The sequence below is a fragment of the Octopus bimaculoides genome, chromosome 14 (assembly GCF_046866305.1).
Source record: "Octopus bimaculoides isolate indiv1 chromosome 14, ASM4686630v1, whole genome shotgun sequence".
Classification (NCBI taxonomy): Eukaryota; Metazoa; Mollusca; class Cephalopoda; order Octopoda; family Octopodidae; genus Octopus; species Octopus bimaculoides.
In genome coordinates, this window is record NC_142941.1 from 38,258,440 (window position 1) to 38,280,939 (window position 22,500).

Genomic DNA, 22,500 nt, shown 5'->3' on the forward strand with positions numbered 1-22,500 from the left:
ATAGATAAACAGACAGACAGACAGATAAATAGATAGATAGATAGATAGATGGATAGATTCACATATACATGCACATATGCACATACACATAGAGACACATACATACACATTTACACATACACACTCACGTATATATATATGTATATATACAGATATTCATATATATATGTGTATTCATATATATTTATATATATTCGTGTATATATATTTATATATATATGTATATATTCATATGTATACATATATACATATATATACACTCACATATGTAAATATATGTGTGAGTGAATGTGTGTGTTTGTGTGTGTGTGCGTGCGTGCATATGTGTGAGTGTGTGTGCATGTATCTAATATGAGGGCATGATTTTGGAGGCACAGTGGCTTATTGTTAATGGGATGTAAAGTAATACTCGCTAAGCCTGATAAAAAAAAAAAAAGATGGGAATATCATGACTTAAGAGCTGTCTAAAGGATTAAGGTAGTAGGTAGATTTATAAATTAATTCTAGTGTTCTATAGATATACCAGCAAATCGTAAGGGATGATGTGGAATATATTGCTGCACTGATAAAACACTCTAATGAGACAGATGTAATCCTTCTAGCTGTCTCAATCATGGTTGTTCACTATCAAGACTGCTTCATTTAGCTAAAATTTAGGCTTGGTAGGTTGCGTATATTATATAGCTATTTTATATATGTTTATATATATGTTTATTTCATATATGTGTGAATATCGCCCTTGTTATCATCATGACAATGATGATAACCACCACCAAAAACAATACCATCACCACTGTCATCATTATCATATAGTCGTCGTCATCATCATATAGTTGTCGCCGTCGGCATTGTCACCATCATCACCAACAGGAACATTGTCATTGTCATTGGCAATGATGACATCATTATCATCATCATTATCATCATCATCGTCATCACCATCTTCTTATTCCTCCTCCTCCTCCTTATAACCATCGTCATCATTGTTGTTATGATTTTCATTCTTGTTATTGTCATTACTGTCATCATTGTCTTCGTTATTATCATCATTGTCAACATTGTCATCACCATCATATAAATATGTATATATGTGTACGTATAAAGGCTTTTCTAAAATAAATATACACTTCATTTTGTTGGCTGTGAGGAAGCTATAAGCTGAGGCACAAGCAAACAGAAACAGTAAGCTAATGATTACATAACTCCTGTTCTTTTGTCATACATTAATTGGTTTATATGCATACATATACATACATGCAAGCATATATATATATGGGCATTAACTACAGCATTGGAGAATTTTAGCTCTTATTTCTAGCAATATAGATGTTTTTTAACACAATAATCATATTTAGTGACAATTAGTATTTTCCTTTTTGGTGAAACATTGCAAACTGCTGTTTATATTAATTTTGTGTGTGTACACACACATATATATATATGTGTATATTGTTATATTGTTAAGTAGGATATTCCTGGTTATGGCATATTACTGGTGGTCAGAAAGTTACCGTTGATTTTATAATTTCTATTCCATTGACAATACTGATGGCTATTTACGCATGCTGGGCCAGTAGGACATAGCCTCTTTAATGCTGGAGGTGAATATACAGCTCCGGTTACCTTGGCAGTGAAAAGCATGGAACAAAATAACATTTTTGAGAGAAATGGAAGGGTTGCCTCCCAGTGTATGATTCACGTTGTTTCCTGAAGGGGTCAGCTGTGCCTGAGTACATGTTTTCTGTTTTCTAGTCTGAGAAAGGGAATGACCACATTTCCGCAGTGAAGTTTTTGTCATGAGAGCAACAACTAAAAATTTTGCCTTTTGAGTTCAGAAAGACACCCAAGGATGGACTTCCATACAATTTCCATCAACAAATTTCACTCACATGGCCTTGGTTGTTCTGAGACTTATGTAAAAGATGTTTGTCCATTGATATAAAATTTGAGATCATGTGGTAACAAACTGAACTCAGTGATCACGCAATTATACCTGTGCAGTCATTGGTCCCTGTTAGTTGTTTCCATGCAGAGTAAAAGTGTTTGGGGAAATAATTATATTAGAATGTTCAGATGAAATTATATATATGCTTTCTTACACATTGTTTCTAGCACTTATACTTTCTGTAAATATTAACCAAATCACAAAAGTTTTGTCTCACTGTAAGCCCTATATCTATTTATCACACATTAAAAATGTTTCTAAATTTGATTTCCTGCAGTATAAAATATATATTAAAAGATTCAATAGAAATGTAATTTGCTTAATAACTATCTGTTAATGGTTATTTATTTATTTATATACTTATATAATGGCTACTTATACATATGTGTTTATATATGTATGTATATATACCTGGTAAAGTTTCATAGAGCCCTGTGCTGGCTTCATTCCAACTGTGTTGATTATCAGTAATGGATGGTAACGCTGGCATTTCACTAAGATGGTCTGGAGCTATAACCCATTGTCTTTCTTCTTTACCAATTCCAGATGTTACTGTTGCCACCTGAAGACTCATGGATAAAAAAATAAAAGAGATTGGTCAAAAACAAAAACAACTACGAGAACAAAATAAAATGAAATAAATAATTAAAATAAAATAACTAAGATGAAGTTGATGGGGTTGGTGGTGTGGTGGAGTTTGCAGTATTGTTGTTGTTGGTAGTGGTGGTGGTGGTGGTGGTGGTGGTATTGTGAAGACAAATTAGAAAGCGTTATTCAACTGAGAAAAGTAAATTGTGTTTCATAAATCTATACATACATTGCAGCAATCAATGATCACTTGTCACGTTGTATTGTAACAAAGATAATTGGATATCAATATAGAAATTAGGATGGAGACAGCTGAATTACACAGTTCAATGATTTCTGCAGATGAGAAGATACAATCTTTTTTTTTTTTTTTTTTTTTGTATAAAAATTTCTAAATCATTAAAACATAAATATCAATCTTCCTCTGCCAAAGTATAATAGACACATATACTCTCTCTGCCTCTCTCTCTCTCTTTCTCTCACTCCATGAAAGAAAAATACTATTCTTATACAATAATTTTAGTGGGGTTTATCTCTGTTCTGAATGAGTAAATGAAAGGATAAATGGAGGTATGAAAAAGAAAAAAAATTTGCAAGCATAAGACCCTCAGTAAAGGTTAAATATATAATGTTAATCAATAATTGTTAGTAGACTGTTATATCAAGATGTTTGTTATAAAGCATTTCTAGGTTATCATTTACCAAAACTTTATCTCTATTTAACCTCAAATTGATTTTCCTTCTTTTTTTTTTTCTATGTTGTTTTTTTTGTGTTTTTTTAAGAATTTTCATTTTCATATAATTTCTTTTGTGTCTCAAAGTGAGTTGAATGATTGCCCAACACTGAAATATCATTGAATATGCCAGTATTTTGGTTCTAGTCAGTGTGGTTGGTAGCTGGCTTCTCTTTAGTATTACTTTGAGAAACAGTTTGAACAATATCCTGTCTGAAATATAATATCTTTAAAAGAAAATGAAACAAATCAGTAACTTTGTTGCAACAATAGACTGATAGAAATATTTTTTTTTTATAGCTAAGATTTACTATTGTGGCATTGATAATTTAGTTTCACCATCCAAGTCAACAGATCTTAAACACTAAAGATAAAATTAGACAATAATGGAGTCTCTACATGGTTGTCTGACCTGCTGGAAATAGTAGCTAATTTCTCTAAAATTCTTGTGTACTGTTGTAAAACAAGATAGGCATGTTAGGTCAGTCATTCCCAAGTTTATTTTCTCATTGAACCCTTATTTCAGTTTTGAAAACTTGCAGAAAATCCTTATTTTTACAGACAACCAAATTTTTAAAAACATTAAATGAAACAAAAGTTGTTTTAGAGAGAGAATTTCTTCATAAAAAAATATCACATAGCATGATTTTTTACAAAATGGCAAATAGCATTACTTTATAAAATAATTCTTCATTAAATTTTATTAAAAGATATGTTATCTCATGGACACCAGTATTTTATTTTATTCTTTTTTTACATAGAGCTCATTTGTAGAAATGCTGCATTAAATAATGTAATTCTAGATCTGAATACCATGTGATGAATGTCTTTAATCATAAGTCTGCTGAACAAGGGCCAACCAAGGGTTAAATAACAGCAATGGAAAACAGTATTGATTGTCAGTTGAAATTCATGATACCTAATTTACAGAAGTGGGGGAAATAAGATTGCGTGACGTTCATGCTTTTCTTGGGAGCATTGGCATCATAAAATGCATAAATTTCAGATCTGCTATTTAATGTTTGTCACACATAAAGAATATTATAAAAGGACATTATTACAATATTAGTGTATTTTGTATCAGGAATAGATCAGAGAGATTAATAGCGGAAGAATCAAGGAATTAATCAGTTACAAACTGATTCAATTGTTTGACTTCTAATCAGAGATATAGATCAATGACTGACTACCCCTCTTGACTTCAAAGAAATAATTATCTATCTCCTTTGAAAAGAAACACTAGAATGACTTATTGACTTTTTAGGCTTATGGGAGAATTGCTGTCCAGCATTTCAGACTAACCAATTGTCAGTTATATACAACTCCTATTGCACCACATTAATGAACTTATCTCTCCATAACGTATTATAATCAAATGGACATAATTATTTAGAGTTTAATAAGACTTTTTTCTAGAGACAATAGCTTCTAGTTGAATAATACATTGTGAGTAAAATTTGGTGGAGAGAAACTATTCATTTGTTAATTCCTTAAACATGCATTTAACATGCATTTTCTATATGTATCCATACATCTATACAAATATACATACATAGATACATGTACATATATACATCTATCTACGCACACACACACACAAATTTGCACATTCCGACCTAGCTTGGATGTGTTGGCTTAAACTTCGTAAGCTAGGGTAATTGTCCTCAGAAATCATCTTGTAAAGAAATTGAGTGCTAAAAAGCACAAATTATAGAGCAGATGAAATTTTATTTGTGTTAGCAGACAAATACTACAGCTTATAGCATTTGAAACAAGACCTGCAGTCCAGTTGGATATGCAAATTAATATTCCTTACAAAGCTGCTTCTGTCACTTATAGCTAATTTATATACAGCCCACCAGCTTTTTGTGACATCATTGATTGCTTAGTCAGTAGTAGACTATATTGGTTCAACCATATGATCCTGGGGGTCCAAATTAAAGTTTTAGGGGTCCCGATGGCACATAAAAGCACCCACTACTCTTTCGGAGTGGTTGGCATTAGGAAGGGCATCCAGCTGTAGAAACTCTGCCAGATTAGATTGGAGCCTGGTGCAGGCATCTGGTTTGCCAGTCCTCAGTCAAATCGTCCAACCCTTGCTAGCATGGAAAGCAGACGTTAAGCGATGTGATGATGATGATGATTTATATATGTCTTCAAGGCTGGGAGAACCAATAGCACACCAGGTAGAATGATTAGTGACATTTTGTCTGTCTTTATGTTCTGAGTCCAAACTCTGCTGAGCCTGACTTTGTCTTTCATACTTTCAGGGTTGATAAAATAACTATCTGTAAAATACTGAAGTTGGTGTAATCAACTTACCCTTCCTTCAAAATTGCTGGCCTTGTACCAAAATTTGAAATCAGTATTTATATACATCTGTGTGTGTGTGTGTGGTGAGTGTGTGAAAGTACATGCAAATAAGTATGTGCGTGTGTGTTTTATATTCTAAGTTGTACTTGTTTCCATCAAGGGACTGTGATCATGACAGGGCTCCTTCATAAGGAGTTTTAGTTGAACAAGTCTAATTCCAGTTGTCAAGAGATGGAGTGGGTTGACACACACAGACACAAAGACATACACATGCATGCACTTACACACACATACACATGCACTTATACATACAAACATACATATATATGAGAAGCTTCCACAAAGATTTTGTCTATCAAGTGATTCATTCAAAAGGTATTTGTCTACTATAGTAGAAGACACTTGCTCAAGCTGCTGCTCAGAGGCACTGAACTTGAAAACCATATTGTTGCAAAGTATGCATCTTAATCACACATCCATGCCAGGGGTAAACACATTTGAGCAAGAATACCTTGTGGCATTCATGTCTTCCTTAACCACAATATTCACTTGTCATTTTATATTTGGCAAAAATCATATCCTAGGTACGAAACTGCATACTGGAGTTGATATACTTGACTATAACCAATACAGGCAGTGCCCCAGCTTGGTCACAGTCCAGTAATTGAAATTAGTTAAAAAAAAAAAAAGCAACTAGAAAAGCAATGTTACTGGTTCATAAAATGGTCTGTGCTTTCCCTAATTAACAGGCAATTTATTGACTCAGTCGATTGTAATTGTCTAAATGAGACATATAAGGTATCAAAATATAGTAAATTTATCTGCTGATTCATTATAATACATCTTTTGATACTGTTCACAATAATTTAGTATAATATGAACAGGGTAATTTTTTTTTTTATTATTTTGAATATATAACAAAGATATAAGGGTTGTGAGAGAAAAAGAGAAAGTTCTAAAAGGAAATACATCTAAATTAGATTACTTGATCACAAGACAAGTTGAGTAAAAGACAAGTTAATCACAAGACAAGTTGAGTACAATTAAGACTACCATTCCGAACTATATATAATACCAATTTATAATTATATCAGCTGTCACAATTAGAGCGTATTCACTTTGTATATAAACTAAAGTGTTCTGATTTATGATGGAAAAAAATGTGACTGTGATATTCAAGTCTGCTTCATCAACGCCAGCAATTAAAACTGAAATAAGTGAAGTGAATCTCTCTCCAAGAATCTAAAACTTTGTCTTTCATTCAGATAGATTATCAAAATTAACTTTACTCTCCAGTTTTATACTCAGAAATAGGCTCATTTTTGTATTATTAAGATAAAAATTGTGGTGGATTGTAGTGGATTGGTAGAATCAGTAGAGTGAAATACAATACACTTTGGAATATTTAGTTTCATATTCAATCTTGCAGAGATAAATTTTGCTTTTCATCCTTCTGAGGTTAATGAGCACTAGTTAAGTATGGGAGCAGATAAAATCAACCACTCACTACATCCAGAGTGCTTACACCAGGAATTAATATTTAACCCTTTCGTTACCATATTTATTTTGAGATGCTCTGTGTTTCTTTCAATTAATTTTAAATATAACAAAGAATTTAGTAAAATAGTAATCATTAAACTAGTGTTAAGAACATAAATTGTGACTAAGATTTGGTGGAAGATTTTAATACAAAACTTATGAAAACAAGACATTTGTACTACAGAGCCAGAGGTAGTTTCAGCTGGGTACTTTGTACTACAGAGCCAAAGGTGATATCAAAAGGGTTAAGCATGGAAGATACAGTGGAATTTTAGTATTGGCAGAATTGTCAAAGCATCAGACAAAATGCATTTAGTTACACCTTTTCAAATTCTGATTTCAAATCCTGCCAGGCCCTTTGTTCTTTACCCTTCCAAAGACAATGCAAGAAGTACCATATTGTATTCAAATTTAAGATCATCATCATCATCATCATCGTTTAACGTCCGTTTTCCATGCTGGCATGGATTGGACGGTTTGACTGGGGACTGGCAAGCCAGGAGGCTGCACCAGGATCTAATCTGATCTGACAATGTTTCTACATCCGGATGCCCTTCCTAATGCCAACTGCTCTGAGAGCATACTTGGAGCCTTTTACGTGCTGCCAGCACGGGAGCCAGTCAGGCGGCACTGGAAACGACCCATGTATGAATGGTGCTTATTGAATGCCAGCACTATGAATAATTTTGTCTACTATCCTGCTGGAATTGATGAAAAAAATCAGCTAATTATTGGAGCTGACTGTAAACATTGTAAGTGTGATGTGAATTGTAAATTATAAAAGAGAACTAATGCTAGCTTTACATTTTATCCTTCTGGAGTCAATCATTTTAGAACAATTACTAAATTCTCTTTTCAGTCAAAGCCATTGAGGTGCTTTCTCAACAGTCTCTATGTTGTTCTTCATGGTTCTTCTTTTGCACATTTCTGAAGAGTCCAGTGTTCAATGGGTTATTCTCAGGGAACTACCAGTGAATTCTTGTCTGCCCTATTCTACACTGGCTAACACCTAATTCTCCTCATTCTGGCAGTCCTCCACCAATCCCAGATGCTTAGCTTTCTTCTCTTGTGTGTTTTCCATCCTCTTCTTTTTGAACACAGTTAACTCCAACAGGATCAGCCGTGTTGTCTCAGAAACCAAGATATCTTGTCTCAACAAAGTTTGGGTGTTATGTGATGGAAACTTTAGTTCTTTCTCCAAGTCAACTTCCATCACCCAGCCAAGAGAACCTAACATCTTAACCATAAGGTATACACATCAATTGGTTATAACCAATTTGGTTAAGATTAGTCATAATAAATAAAGCCTATAAAACTTACTCACCACTTGGTGTTTGTCTACATTTCCATCTCTTTCTATTTCCAAAACATTTGATGAGTGTTTATGCCTCCAAAAGCATTTTCCATTGCACTAATCTGTAACCAGTCTGTATACTCACTGAGAAAACTACAGATTGGTGTCGCAAAATGTATTTTTGGAAGCATAAACCAACATCAAATGCTTTGGAAAAAGAAAGAGAAGTGAAATATAGACAAACAACAACTGGCAACTGCTTATAGGTTTTATTAATTGTGACTGTACTTATATAAAACACACACATACATATACAATCACAAGCTTTGTGAATGAATTTGGTAGGTGGAAGTTACTGCCGTGTGTGTATATGTCTGTGTATATGCTTGTGCCTCTCTCCCAGAGAGTGAGAGAGGGAAATATATACATATATGTATATATATATAAAGCCTTGTAGGTGAATTTGGTGGACAGAAGCTGAAGGATACCCATCATATTTATATGTGCATCTGTTTGTGTGTGTGTTTGTTCTTCTACCATCACTTGGCAACTGATGTTGGTGTGTTTACATCTCCAAAACTTAGTGGTTTGGCAGAAGAGACTGACAGAATAAGTACAAGGCTTACAAAGATTAAGTCCTAGGGTTGACTTCTTCAACTAAAAGACAATGCTCCAGCATGGCCACAGTCAAATGACTGAAACAAGTAAATATATATATATATATATATATATATATATATATATATATATCATCTGATGTCACTTTTTCCATGCTTGAATGGCTTGGACAGTTCAACATGAACAAACAAGCTAGAGCACTGCCCCAAGTTCCAATGTCTGCTTTGGCAAAATATATATACAGTAATCCCTTGACTACTGCTGGTGTTACATCCCAAAAGCCCCTGCAATAGGTGAAAATCCACGAAATATTGTAAATTGTTTTTGATGCAAAACAACACCATGAAATAATGTAAGTTTAAATAATAAACTGCAATAGGCAAACCATGATATGGCAAAGGATTACGGTGTATATATATATATATATATATATATACACATATATATATACATATGTGTGTATGTATATATATATATATATATATATATACATATATATATACATATGTGTGTATGTATATATATATATATATATATATATATATATATATATATATATATATATATATATACATATATATATACATATGTGTGTATGTATATATAAATATATATATATATATATATATATACACATATATATATACATATGTGTGTATATGTATATATATATATATATATATATACACATATATATATACATATGTGTGTATATGTATATATATATATATATATATACACACATATATATATACATATATGCTGATGACCTTGCCCTAATTGCGGAGTCACTATCAGAACTAGAGGAGAAGTTTCAGGTGTGGAAGCAAGGTCTAGAATTGAAGGGCCTTAGAGTCAACCTAGCTAAAACCAAAATCCTAATAAGTAGGAAGGTAGATAAAACACAAACCCCTTCAGGTAGATGGCCCTGCTCAGTATGTAGAAAAGGAGTAGGTAGTAACTCTATAAGATGTACCCGGTGCAAGCTATGGACACATAAGAGGTGCAGCAACATCAAAGGCAGGTTAACTAGCAAGTTAGTTTTTGTTTGTGGCAGATGTTCAGGTGCAATAAAGACTGCAAACAAACAGGAAACAACTTCTATCTCATTCCAGGGTGAAAAACTAGAGGTAGTCGATAGCTTCCGCTATCTGGGCGACCAAGTTAGTAGTGGGGGTGGGTGCGCTGAAAGTGTAGCTGCTAGAATAAGAATAGCCTGGGCAAAGTTTAGAGAGCTCTTACCCCTGCTGGCGACAAAGGGACTCTCACTCAGAGTAAAAGGCAGACTGTATGACGCATGAGTACGAACAACCATGCTACATGGCAGTGAAACATGGGCTGTAACTGCTGAGGACATACGTAAGCTCGCAAGGAATGAAGCCAGTATGCTCCGTTGGATGTGTAATGTCAATGTGAATACCCGTCAGAGTGTAAGTATCTTGAGAGAAAAGCTGAACATTAGAAGCATCAGTTGTGGCGTGCAAGAGAGACGATTGCGCTGGTATGGACATGTGGTGAGAATGGAGGAGGATAGCTGCGTGAAAAAGTGCCACACCCTAACAGTTGAGGGAACCCGTGGAAGAGGTAGGCCCAGGAAGACCTGGGCTGAGGTGGTGAGGCAAGACCTTCGTACATTGGGCCTCACCGAGGCGATGACTACGGACCGAGACCTTTGGAAATGGGCTGTGCGTGAGAAGACCCGGCAAGCCAAGTAAGATCGTTGCCAGTGCCCCTGGACTGGTTCTTGTGCGGGTGGCACATGAGATGCACCATTTTGAGCGTGGCCGTTGCCAGTACCGCCTGACTGGCTCCTGTAGGATTTTCGAGCGAGATCGTTGCCAGTGCCCCTGGACTGGCTTGTGCGGGTGGCACATAAAAGACACCATTTCGAGCGTGGCCGTTTTCGTGCGGGTGACACGTAAAAGCACCCACTACACTCTCTGAGTGGTTGGCGTTAGGAAGGGCATCCAGCTGTAGAAACTCTGCCAAATCAGACTGGAGCCTGGTGTTGCCATCCGGTTTCACCAGTCCTCAGTCAAATCGTCCAACCCATGCTAGCATGGAAAGCGGACGTTAAACGATGATGATGATATATATATACACACACACACACATATATATATATATGTAAATCCATATATACATTCATAAATACAAGCATATATACAAATATATCCCTATGCCTCTGATTAAAAGTTGATAGAATTAAGTTTCAAAAACAAATGCTCTCTTTTTTTAAATAAAATCATATCATATATTGTTTTCAGATATAATAAAAGATTCATATTTATTCATAATTAAAATTTATTAATTAATGTTTCTGGCATAATTATTTTTATCACGTAATGTTTTATTTATTGTTTTTGCTTTTGTTATGTTTAATTTCATTTTGTAAATCACTTTAATCATACACTCAGCAAGCTTTTACAGTGATGCAGACTAAACTGTAGCTTTTTTTTTTTTTTTTTTTTTTTTTTTTGTTAATTGCCTAAAAATAAAGCTTTGCTACATTTTCAAAGTTTTGAATTCAACTTTAACTAAAACGATCTGTCATAAATTTTCTAAAGGGTTCAAACCTGGAGATAGTCCAAAAGGAAAAAAAGAGAAATCCAAAGCAAAACAAATCTCTTTTTTCATGATCTTGGACAAAAGTTTTGGCTAATTTGGCAGAATGAACCAGAGTATTAACATGTTGGTTTTTTGCCAGTCTGTAGAGTTGTTCTGTATAAGGAAACTGATACTTTTGTGAACTTTTTTTTCCTGCAATATCGTGCAGTGACACATTCATAGCTGAGAATGCTTGACTCTCACACCAATACTTCAACTGGTGAGTTACAACCTACACCATTGCACCATAACACCATCATATTCATGTCAATTGTAGACAATTTTCCTTGAATTATTCATATAATCCTTTCAAATATTTATAACGATCATTTGAAGGAAAGAGTAAATATCTATTTTTCAAAAGAAATTCAGGTCATCCCCTTTCTTTCATTCAAAACATTGCTTTTTTTGTCAATGGGTTTCCAGGAACAATCCTTACAGCAAGTTCTAGGTTTTTTCTGATCCTCCTTATTGTGATGTTGGATATTATTCCCTTGTTGCTCTCAGCAAAATTCTTTTGATACCTGTTCCCTACTACTAAAAATTACTTTGATAAGCTTACTCTAGTTTCTTAGATTCAGAGGTTTCTTTCTCCTAGACCCAATTGTCCTTATTACTAATGTTTTCATGGTGAATTTTGTCATTAAGACTAAGTGGAATATCTAATAACTATCATGGTTAATTATTTTTAGTCAATGGTCCTGAAGCTATTCCATTTCAGTGAACATTATTTTGTCTAATTAAGTAAACTAAAAAGGCTTGTTCTACATTTTTTTGGAAAAGAATATGAAAGGAAAAGTTCACAAAAAAATCTTAACAAAACATCATCTGAATAAAAAAATTTTTAAAAAATGAGACACAAGAAATATTGAAATACAACCCCTTGTTCAACCCTCCACAAATTCTTGGAGGCAAAGGACACAGTGAATAGTTCCCTCAATCCTCTCATAATGCAGTTAGTTTTGAAAGGAGAGATGGAGGGGGTACAAAAAGAGGATAGGGAGAAAAGAAGAGAATAAAGGTAGACAAGAGAGAAAGAGAGAGAGAGAGGGGGAGAAAGAGGAAGAGAATATATCCTCTACCACCCTGCACTTATTACCATTAATTTATTAGGTTAACATTAAGTTGACCAACTGTTGTGTGGGTTATTGTTGATACATGAGCAGATACACATACGCCCACACACACACACACACACACACATACATATATATATATATATATATATATATATATATACATACACACAGTGCCACTGGACTGGCTCCCGTGCAGGTAGCACGTAAAAAACACCACTTGAGCGTGGCCGTTGCCAGTACTACCTGACTGGCCTTCATGCCGGTGGCACATAAAATCACCTACTACACTCTCTGAGTGGTTGGCGTTAGGAAGGGCATCCAGCTGTAGAAACTCTGCCAGATCAGATTGGAGCCTGGTACAGCCATCTGGTTCACCAGTCCTCAGTCAAATCGTCCAACCAATGCTAGCATGGAAAGCGGACGTTAAACGATGATGATGATGATGATGATGATGATGATGATGATGATGATGACACACAGACATATATATGTGTGTGTGTGTGTTTGCATATATATCATGGGCTCTTCTGTCATAGACAACAGATGCAGGTTTTGCAAATTTTTGCTGAACAACCTACACAAAGGATTTATTTACAGTAATCGAATGTTTGTGCTGTATATTAGCCTATTCTTTCCATGAAGCCAACATTGCCTGTACAAGTGCATGGTGTACCACATGGCAGATGTCAAAGCAATTGCAGAGTAGCATCAGATGAAGTATTTTGCACAAAGACATAACTCACTGCCTGGTCTGGGGAATGAAACCCATGCTCTTATGATCATGAATGCAATATCCTAACCACTCGGTCATGTATACTATCATGTATACCAACTGAATATATCCAAAGAGTTTAGCCAGTACAATTTGTCATAGATATCACTTCCTTGTGTTTACATACATCTCCATGGATGGATAAAGAGTTATTGCTGGACTAGTTTTAATCTTGTGTTAAAATTTCATCAGTAACTGAAAATCCTTTTTAACTGTCCATGGTGATACTGCTTATTAATGATCCTAAGTATATTGGATAGACTCATTTTAATATGTGTTAAATTCTTGGAAATTAATTCCTGAAGATGTTGTATATATATAGATAGAATATTTACATCTATCTATTACAAGTATTGTTAAATATAATCTATAGATATGTTCTGTTGAGCAGTATAGCATAAAAAAAAGAAAAGAAAAGAAACACAATACAATGTATATCTACAGACATAAATATATATAGAAGGTGGATGAATTTTCTGTTAACATTTCTTTTGTGAGTCCAAGCAAGATAATATTTCCCCCGGCCAGACATGTGTTTGCAGAATATTGGAAATAACTAACATTCATTCACAACGATTACATGTTGTAAAGAGGAGATACAAAACACTTACACACAATTGCACCATGTATATATTGAAAAAAGAATTTCTAACTTCCGGTCAGCCATTGTTATGATCGGCCATTATTATGATTGACCGTTGACTGAACACTATTCAATTTTTTTTCTCCGTGTTTTTCTCCTTGTCTCCGTATTCTTTCTGTTGAAGAGCGTAGCTCGAAACGTCAAAGACTTTCCGTATTCCCGAGCGTCATACTAATACATCCTTTTGTTATTTACACCACCTGTCCTCGTCTGTTGTTGTTTTTTCGTATATTCTCCCATATATATATATATATATATATATATATATATATATAGAGAGAGAGAGAGAGAGAGAGAGAGAGAGAGAGATTCTTTAAGTGTCTATCTACCAAATCTATTTACAAAGCTTTGGTTAGTCCAGAACTATAGAGAACACTTGCCAAAAGTGCCAAGCTGTGGGACTGAACCTGAAATCATTTGGTTGGGAAACGAACTGTTTAACCAGATAGCTCTGTCAGCATCAGTGCATGTCTGTACCAATCCATTCCTGCATCTCATCATCATCAACATCTACTTTACCATGGATCTGAAGACACTGAATTTGAGCAAATTTTTTATTAGATGCCTTTCTTGAAGCCATCTCTCACATATCTTCAAGTGAGATAATAATCTCACTGTCTGTTGAACAACAACCAGCTTAGAAAAAAAGTGTATCTGCTCTGAATTACATAATTCAGCCATAGCATTCACTGAAACAGATGTAAGATGGTGTAATTAAATAATTTCGGAATCAATCTCCTGTTTTTGATTTTTTTTATGTGTACTCTATGAACTTTATGACTATGGAAACCAGTAGGAGTTACTTTGAACAGTTTCTGTGGGTTTTCTTTACCATTTTCTCTTTCCATTAATAACAGTGCAAATAGAGTTCTAAATACTGTTTGTTTGTTATACAATTATAATCACACTATACAAATACATACATACATACATACATACACACACACACACACACACACACATACATACATACATACATACATACAAAAATACCCTGTTGTTGATGTTGACTTAAAACCAACCCTGTTGCCCTTTGGTCATGGCTATTAATACAAAGAGGATAACAATCTCTTCACAACACTCGACAGGATTATAAATTCGAATTTGAAATTAAGGAATAAGAGGAATACATAATAATCAATGGCATATAGTGGTTGTTGTATTGGGTGTGCTGCCACACCCAGTGCCACTAAATTTCAAGCAGGGGTATAACAAAAGTTTTCCATTAAGCTTTCTAATCAGGTGCAGGAGTGGCTGTGTGGTAAGTAGCTTGCTTACCAACCACATGGTTCCGGGTTCATTCCCACTGCATGACACCTTGGGCAAGTGTCTTTTACTATAGCCTCGGGCCGACCAAAGCCTTGTGAGTGGATTTGGTAGACGGAAACTGAAAGAAGCCTGTCGTATATATGTATATATATGTATGTGTGTGTATATGTTTGTGTTTGTCTCCCCAACATCGCTTGACAACCGATGCTGGTGTGTTTACGTCCCCGTAACTTAGCGGTTCGGCAAAAAGAAACCAATAGAATAAGTACTAGGCTTCCAAAGAATAAGTCCTGGGGTTGATTCGCTCGACTAAAGGTGGTGCTCCAGCATGGCCGCAGTCAAATGACTGAAACAGGTAAAAGAGAGTAAAAGAGTGAAGAGTAAATTAATGAGTAAGGTTAATATTTATAATGAACTTGCCATTTTCAATAGGTGTGCACACCCTAAATATACACCCCTGATAATAATCCTTTCTACTATGGGCAGAAGGCCTGACATTTGGAGGGAGTGTGCTAGTCAATTACATTGACCCAGTACTCAACTGGTACTTATTTTATTGACCCCCAATGGATGAAAGGCAAAGTCAACCTTGGCAGAATTTTAATTCAGAACGTAAAGCCAGAAGAAATGCTACAAAGCATTTTATCCGGTGTGCTAACATTTCTGCTCACCACCTGATGAGGAATAAGTAATGATAATGATAATAATAATATTCTTTTATGTGTTTGAGTCATTGAACTGCAGTCATATTGTATTATGACCTTGAAGAGTGTGATTGATCAATTTGATCCAACTTTTTATTTTTTGTGTCAATCACAGGAATGCAGCCAAGCTAGGGTACTGCCTTGAAGAGTTTTAGTTAAATGAATTGATCTCTAGACTGATACTTTTTAAGCCTGGTACCTATTCTATCAGTTGCTTTAGTTGAACTGCTAAGTTACAGGGATGTAAACAAACCAACAACAGTCATCACACCATGCAAATATAGACAGACAGACAGACACACATACACATACACATACAACAGGATTCTTCCAGTTTCCCTCAGCCAAATCCACTCACTGGCTTTGGTTGCCCCAGGGCTATAGTAGAATGTGTGCATGTCTGTGTCTGTGTTTGTCCACTACTACAGCATGACAACTAGTGTAGGCTTGTTTACATACTAATAATTTAGCAGTTTGGCAAAACGGACTGATAGAATAAGCACCTGGCTTGAAAACTAAGTACTGGAGTTGATTAGTTTGACTAAAACCTTCAATGTGGTGCCCCAGCATGGTCATAGTCCCATGCTGAAACAAGTAAAACATAAAAAATACATGATGGGCTTCTTCCAGTTTCCATATACCAAATCCACTCACAAAGCTTTGGTCAGCACAAGGCAACAGTAGAAGAGACTTGTCCAAAGAACCACTGAATTATTTTTTCAATCAAAAATTTTTCTTTTTAGGCCTAATTGCCAACTGCACATTGCCACTGTCAAACAAAAATATATTTGAAGAAATGGAATTTGTTGAGCTGCTGTAGCATTGAATGAAATGCCTTTTGGTATTTGTTCCAATCACCCTGCACTCAGTTCAACTTCTGCTGAGATCAGCTTTGTCATTCCTTCTGTCAGAATTGACATTTAAAGTACTACAGTCAAGTACTAAGAACTATTCTTTTCTTCTGCATTCATTCACTTTTTCACTTTCTCTCAGAACTAACTGTATCTAACAAAATGGTATCATGTAAAAAAAAGAAGTAAAAAAGCAAAAAAAAAGAAGAAAAACATAACCAAAGAAGTGTGACAACAACAACAACAACAAAAAACATCTTTGTACTCTTATGAAAATTCCATGATTTAAGCCATAATGTTTTTAAAGGAAGCAGGGGTCATTTATCAGCCTTTGATGCAAGGAGGATGGAAAAGTGGTATTCATTATGATCTGTCACTATTTTATATTTAATGAAGGTACATGGCTTAGTGGTTAGGGTGTCAGGCTTACAATCACAAGTTTGTGGGATCAGTTCCTGAATTGAATGATGTGTTGTCTCCTAGTGTAAGGTATTTTATTTCATGTTGCTCTAGTGTATTCATCTGTAATAAGTACTGGTTGTTGTATCCTGGGTTAAGGATAAAGTGGCCGAGAAGCTGTCTATGCCTGCTTTTGACTACAGGCTTCCTAAAACAATTAGCATTGCATGTGTAAGTTTGTTATACTTTATTGCCATATCTTTTTTTTTTTTTGATAATATAATAAATGCATTAAAGAGAAACTTTCCAAATCACAAAAAAGGTTATAACAAAAATATGTAAAATCCCTGAGGTTACCATTATTTGGTAAGTTGTCTGTAATAGAAATATATTTTAGAAGGGTTGAAAATATGAGCTAACTTACCTGATAAGCTTCTTGTTTAATTGGAGGCAGATGTATCCCTGAGGTCGAACCATCCCAGTTATGGTCAGATTTGTATCCAGAATGAGGTTCTCGTCTTAATAATGTAGTCTGAGAAGTTTTATTACTGCCATGATCTGCTACCATGGTAAAAGGAACATCATATTTTGGTGATATTTGTTCACACACATAACCCGATGGTCTTCTTTCTCCAGTGCAGTCATTAGTTGTGCCATAATGAACATTTCTCTGACTCCTTTTATGAACAACACATACTATTATAGACACAACGATAGCAACAGAAACTATCACTGCTGCTACGACAATAATAACCATCAAGTTGATATGTATTCTGTTGTCTGATTCAGTGTCTTCAGCTGTGTACATTCTAGCTGTTGTATTGCTAACAGTTAACGTCAAAGACAGTGTAGTGGTGGCTGATAAAACTGGAGTACCACTGTCTTTGATAGCTAATTTTAGATTATACGATCCAGCATCATTTTGATAAACTGTACGAGAGAAAGACAAAACTCCTGTGTGTGGATTAACTTTAAACAACTGCTTATTGTTGCCTCCAAGTATTTCGTATCTGAGGAAGGAATTTACATGACTGTCTCTATCAGAAGCTCTTAATGTTGTGATGTCACTCTTACTCTGTGGATGGTAATGGACATCAAGATTGAAAGGGTTAACACTGGGAAATGTAAAATAAGGTGCATTGTCATTTTCATCCATGATTTCAACAAAAACATTGGCTGTGTTATTCAAAGATGGTGTCCCATTGTCTTTGACTAAAACATGGAAGCTATATGTTTCCTGTTGTTCATGATCTAATGACTGAGTTGTTGTAATAAATCCAAAATTGGAAATCTTAAATGGAAGAACATATCCATGTTCATCAAACAAAGAATATGATAGCTGTCCTCCCAGACCTAAATCAGGATCTGTAGCATTGATAAACCCAACGGGAAAATTGGGTTCTTCATTTTCGTAAGTTAAGAATTTAAACGTGCTTTTTGTAAAATATGGTTGTACATCATTGACATCCATCACTTCTATGGAAAATTTTCTCTCTGTCTTTAAGGATGGAAATCCCTTATCTTCACAGACAATACTTAAATCCATGTGACTTTCTAATTCTCTATTAACTAGACTTTTGAGAACAACTTTATACTTATTTTTCCCCAGACTTTGAAGCATAAACTTCTCGTGATTTAGAATACAATCAACCTCTCCATTATGGCCACTGTCATTATCAATGACCTTCACGTAAGCAATGAAGCTACCAACTTTCACTCCTTCAGATATAGTAACAATATTTCCATCAGATTTAGAGACAAATTTCACATCAATCCTTGGAGCATTGTTCTGTTGGTTTAACACGTTAACTAGCACAATTGCTGTAGAACTCAATGGAGGACTGCCATTGTCTGTGGCATCAATGAAAATCTTATAGGTTTGTCTTTTATCAAATGGAAAATTTTTACTAAGAAAAATCTCTCCAGTCTCTCTATTCAACTGAAAATAAGACTTTGTAAGGTTTGTGGTATCACTATTGAAGCTGTAAGAAACATTCCCATTTTCACCTGAATCTAAATCTTTAGCTGATATCATAACAATGGCTTCATTTGTGTGGTATCCTTCTCTCACAGAAACATTATAAACATTCTTGGTGAAAACAGGTTCATTGTCATTTTGGTCAGTGACAGTTACAATAACATTAAGTGTATTTTCTTTAGTTGGATAGCCACTGTCTCTGGCAATGACTCTCAATACATATTTATCTTGAATCTCTTTATCAAGTTTTTTCTTTAAAATAATCTCAAGTTTAGATTTACCCACAGACTTTTTTGATACCGATAACTTGAAAGTTTCATTCACATTGTCAGCTAACTGATATGTAATTTGGGAATTCAGAACTCCAACATCTCGATCATTAGCATTTGGTATTGATTTTGCAGTTCCTTTACCGTCAGTTTCATAAAACTGGAGATTAACTGTTTTGTCTGGAAATTCTGGTGGATTATCATTAACATCATCGACAATGACTTTAACTTCTATAATCCTCACAAAAGAATCCTCCTTCTGAACAGCTACTTCAACAACAGCAGAACATTCAGTGTTGTATTTACAAAAGGATTCAGCATCTAATGTCAGTGCTGTGTAAAGTTTTCCTGTTTTGGTGAGGTTGAATAGCTGAGATTTCCCACTCAAACTTTCATGCAGCTGACTGAATGTAAGTAGATTGTGTTCTCGCAATGGAATGCTTTCTAACAAAAGTCTATGGGTGGCTATGTCCCCAACATATTCACCAGGATATCTGCCTTCTTTAACATGAAAAATGATGTCAGCACAACAGGATAGCTTCAGCAAAGCCATAAGAATCCATGTAAGTTTTGGCCACACTACTGCCAGCATAATCAGTAAAAAAAATATATATAAATTATATTTCTGTTTATTTATTTCTATTTAGAAGCAAGGCATTAGCATTTACCATAAATCTGAAAAATAGAAAGAAATTATTATTTTAACTACAACATGCTTCATGATAGTAAATTATACAGGTAAAAAGAGTGAAATCAATTTCCTAGAATCACTATTACCAATGTCTAAAAATGTCTATTAATATAGTAAAAGATATTCTTATATATCCTACAGATATTGCCTCAACTTTTTTTTCCACTACTTCAAAACCAATTTACTAAGACTGATATCATATATTACGTTTCAAATAATAGAAATAGACATTTCTTAATAGATGCAGAAATAGAAATAAACAAATACACAAAAATTTGGTCTATCAAAAAATATATAAAGTTTTAACATATATATATGTGTATATATATGTATATATACGTGTGTGTATATATATGTATATATATACACACATGCACACATACATATGTATACAGACACACATATACACACACTCAATGTAAAGACATGAATATATGTATGTGTGTGTGTGTGTGTGTATCTATATATCTAATAATATTGATATATACACACATATGCATAGACATACATTTAGACATATGTATATATATATACACACACACACACATGGGCACACAGACACAGAGGCATGCAGATATTAAACATATATGTATATATTATTTAAATGATTCTTCACACATGAGAGACACCAGGATAGGTGCCCAAGGCGAAATGTTTTTCACAGTTCTTTAGCATGACTCTCCTCTCCTGTCATGCATATTGGGACTAGTCAGCTAAGAGAGATTAAATTCTCAAAAATTGTACAGTAGAAAACATATAAAAATAAAAATAAAATAGAACTGCTTTTCAGTAGTCCTTTAGCAATAAAAATATTGCTTATATCTGTAATATTTCACCAATATCAAATAATTACGATCAATAACGCCAGAAAATCCACTTGAATACACAATAGATTTTTATAAATTCAATAACTAGCATAATATAAATTACCAAACACAAAGACTAGCTAATATCTGGTTTGATATGTTTCAATAAAGGTCCTGCATAGGAGAAATACCTTCGTCTTTATCGCAATATATATATATATATATATATATATATATATATATATATATATATATATATATATATATATACATGTATGTATATACATGTATATATATATATATATATATATATATATATATATATATATATACATGTATATATATACATGTGTGTGTATATATGATATTATTTCCTTCAATTATATCCTCAGAATATTTCATGGATATATATTATATATTTCTATCAGGCAAATAACTATTTGCTAGCTAGCTTGCTTCTACTTTTTTTATTATTATTTATTTAGTTTTATTTATTTATATATTTATTTAGACATTTTTTTATTATGAATTTCACCTGAGAAAGAGGACAACATTGGCAATAACATTATTGTGGTTAGCCAACCTAGTATTGCGTTTGAATCATAGTCTCACTTGAATGTTTTTATGATGATATTTTCAGTTTTATCTTGCCCCTAATTAATATCAGGAAGGATGAGTGAAGGGATATCTTCAATTGAAAACTAGGATGGAAACTTGTGTTCTTTGATCTTTCTTTGATTTGATCTTGAAAATTATTCTTTGATCTTTATCAACTGTCTTTGTGTTTCAATTCATGAGGGTACATTCATATTCCAACTACACAAAGACAGCTTGCGAATAAGCAGATATGAACACATGCACACAATCACACATGCAAACACACACACACACACAATATTGATGAAATTTATGCATATATATGTGTGTCTGCACGCATACTTATGTATATATGTATGTATAATATATATACATATATATATATATATATATATGTATGTATGTAAGTATATATTATATACATTTATCTGTATGCATATAATATACATTTATATGTATGTATGTATGTATGATATATACATTTGAATGTATGTATAAATATCTATACATTTATGCATATGCAATGTCATCTGTGCAGATATATGGAAGCTTCAAATGTCAAAACTAGCTATTTATATAGTTTCCAGCAAACACAACTGTATGGAAGCGTCGAGTATCATAAAACTGTATGCATGTTTATCATTGGATATATGCTTATGTGAGTGCAAAAATGCTTGTGTCTATGTCTGTGTGGTGTATATAACCATGTGATTATATACATGACTAAGAGAAATATTTATGGATGAACTTATATGTGTATGTGTGTGTGTGTAAGTATACACACACTTTCATGGACATAGATCT

General features: G+C 34.0%; 1 protein-coding gene across 6 annotated transcripts in view; it reads right to left on the bottom strand.

The window, feature by feature from the left end:
* The window catches only part of LOC106879144 (protocadherin alpha-8), a 134,053-nt gene that overhangs the window by 102,128 nt on the left and 9,425 nt on the right, over positions 1-22,500 (bottom strand). For 2 of the 6 annotated variants that reach the window (XR_008265536.2, XR_016244371.1), the window contains exons 2-3: positions 17,780-20,277; positions 2,357-2,514 (exon numbers count right to left, since the gene is read on the bottom strand). Coding sequence is in view for 3 of the 6 variants with exons in the window: in XM_052973078.2 (XP_052829038.1) it covers positions 2,357-2,507; positions 17,780-20,194 (2,566 nt within the window). In the remaining 3 variants the exon portion in view is untranslated. The remainder of the gene's footprint in view (positions 1-2,356; positions 2,515-17,779; positions 20,278-22,500) is intronic. The other 4 variants (XM_052973078.2, XM_014928580.3, XR_016244372.1 and 1 more) reach the window with 2 other exon arrangements.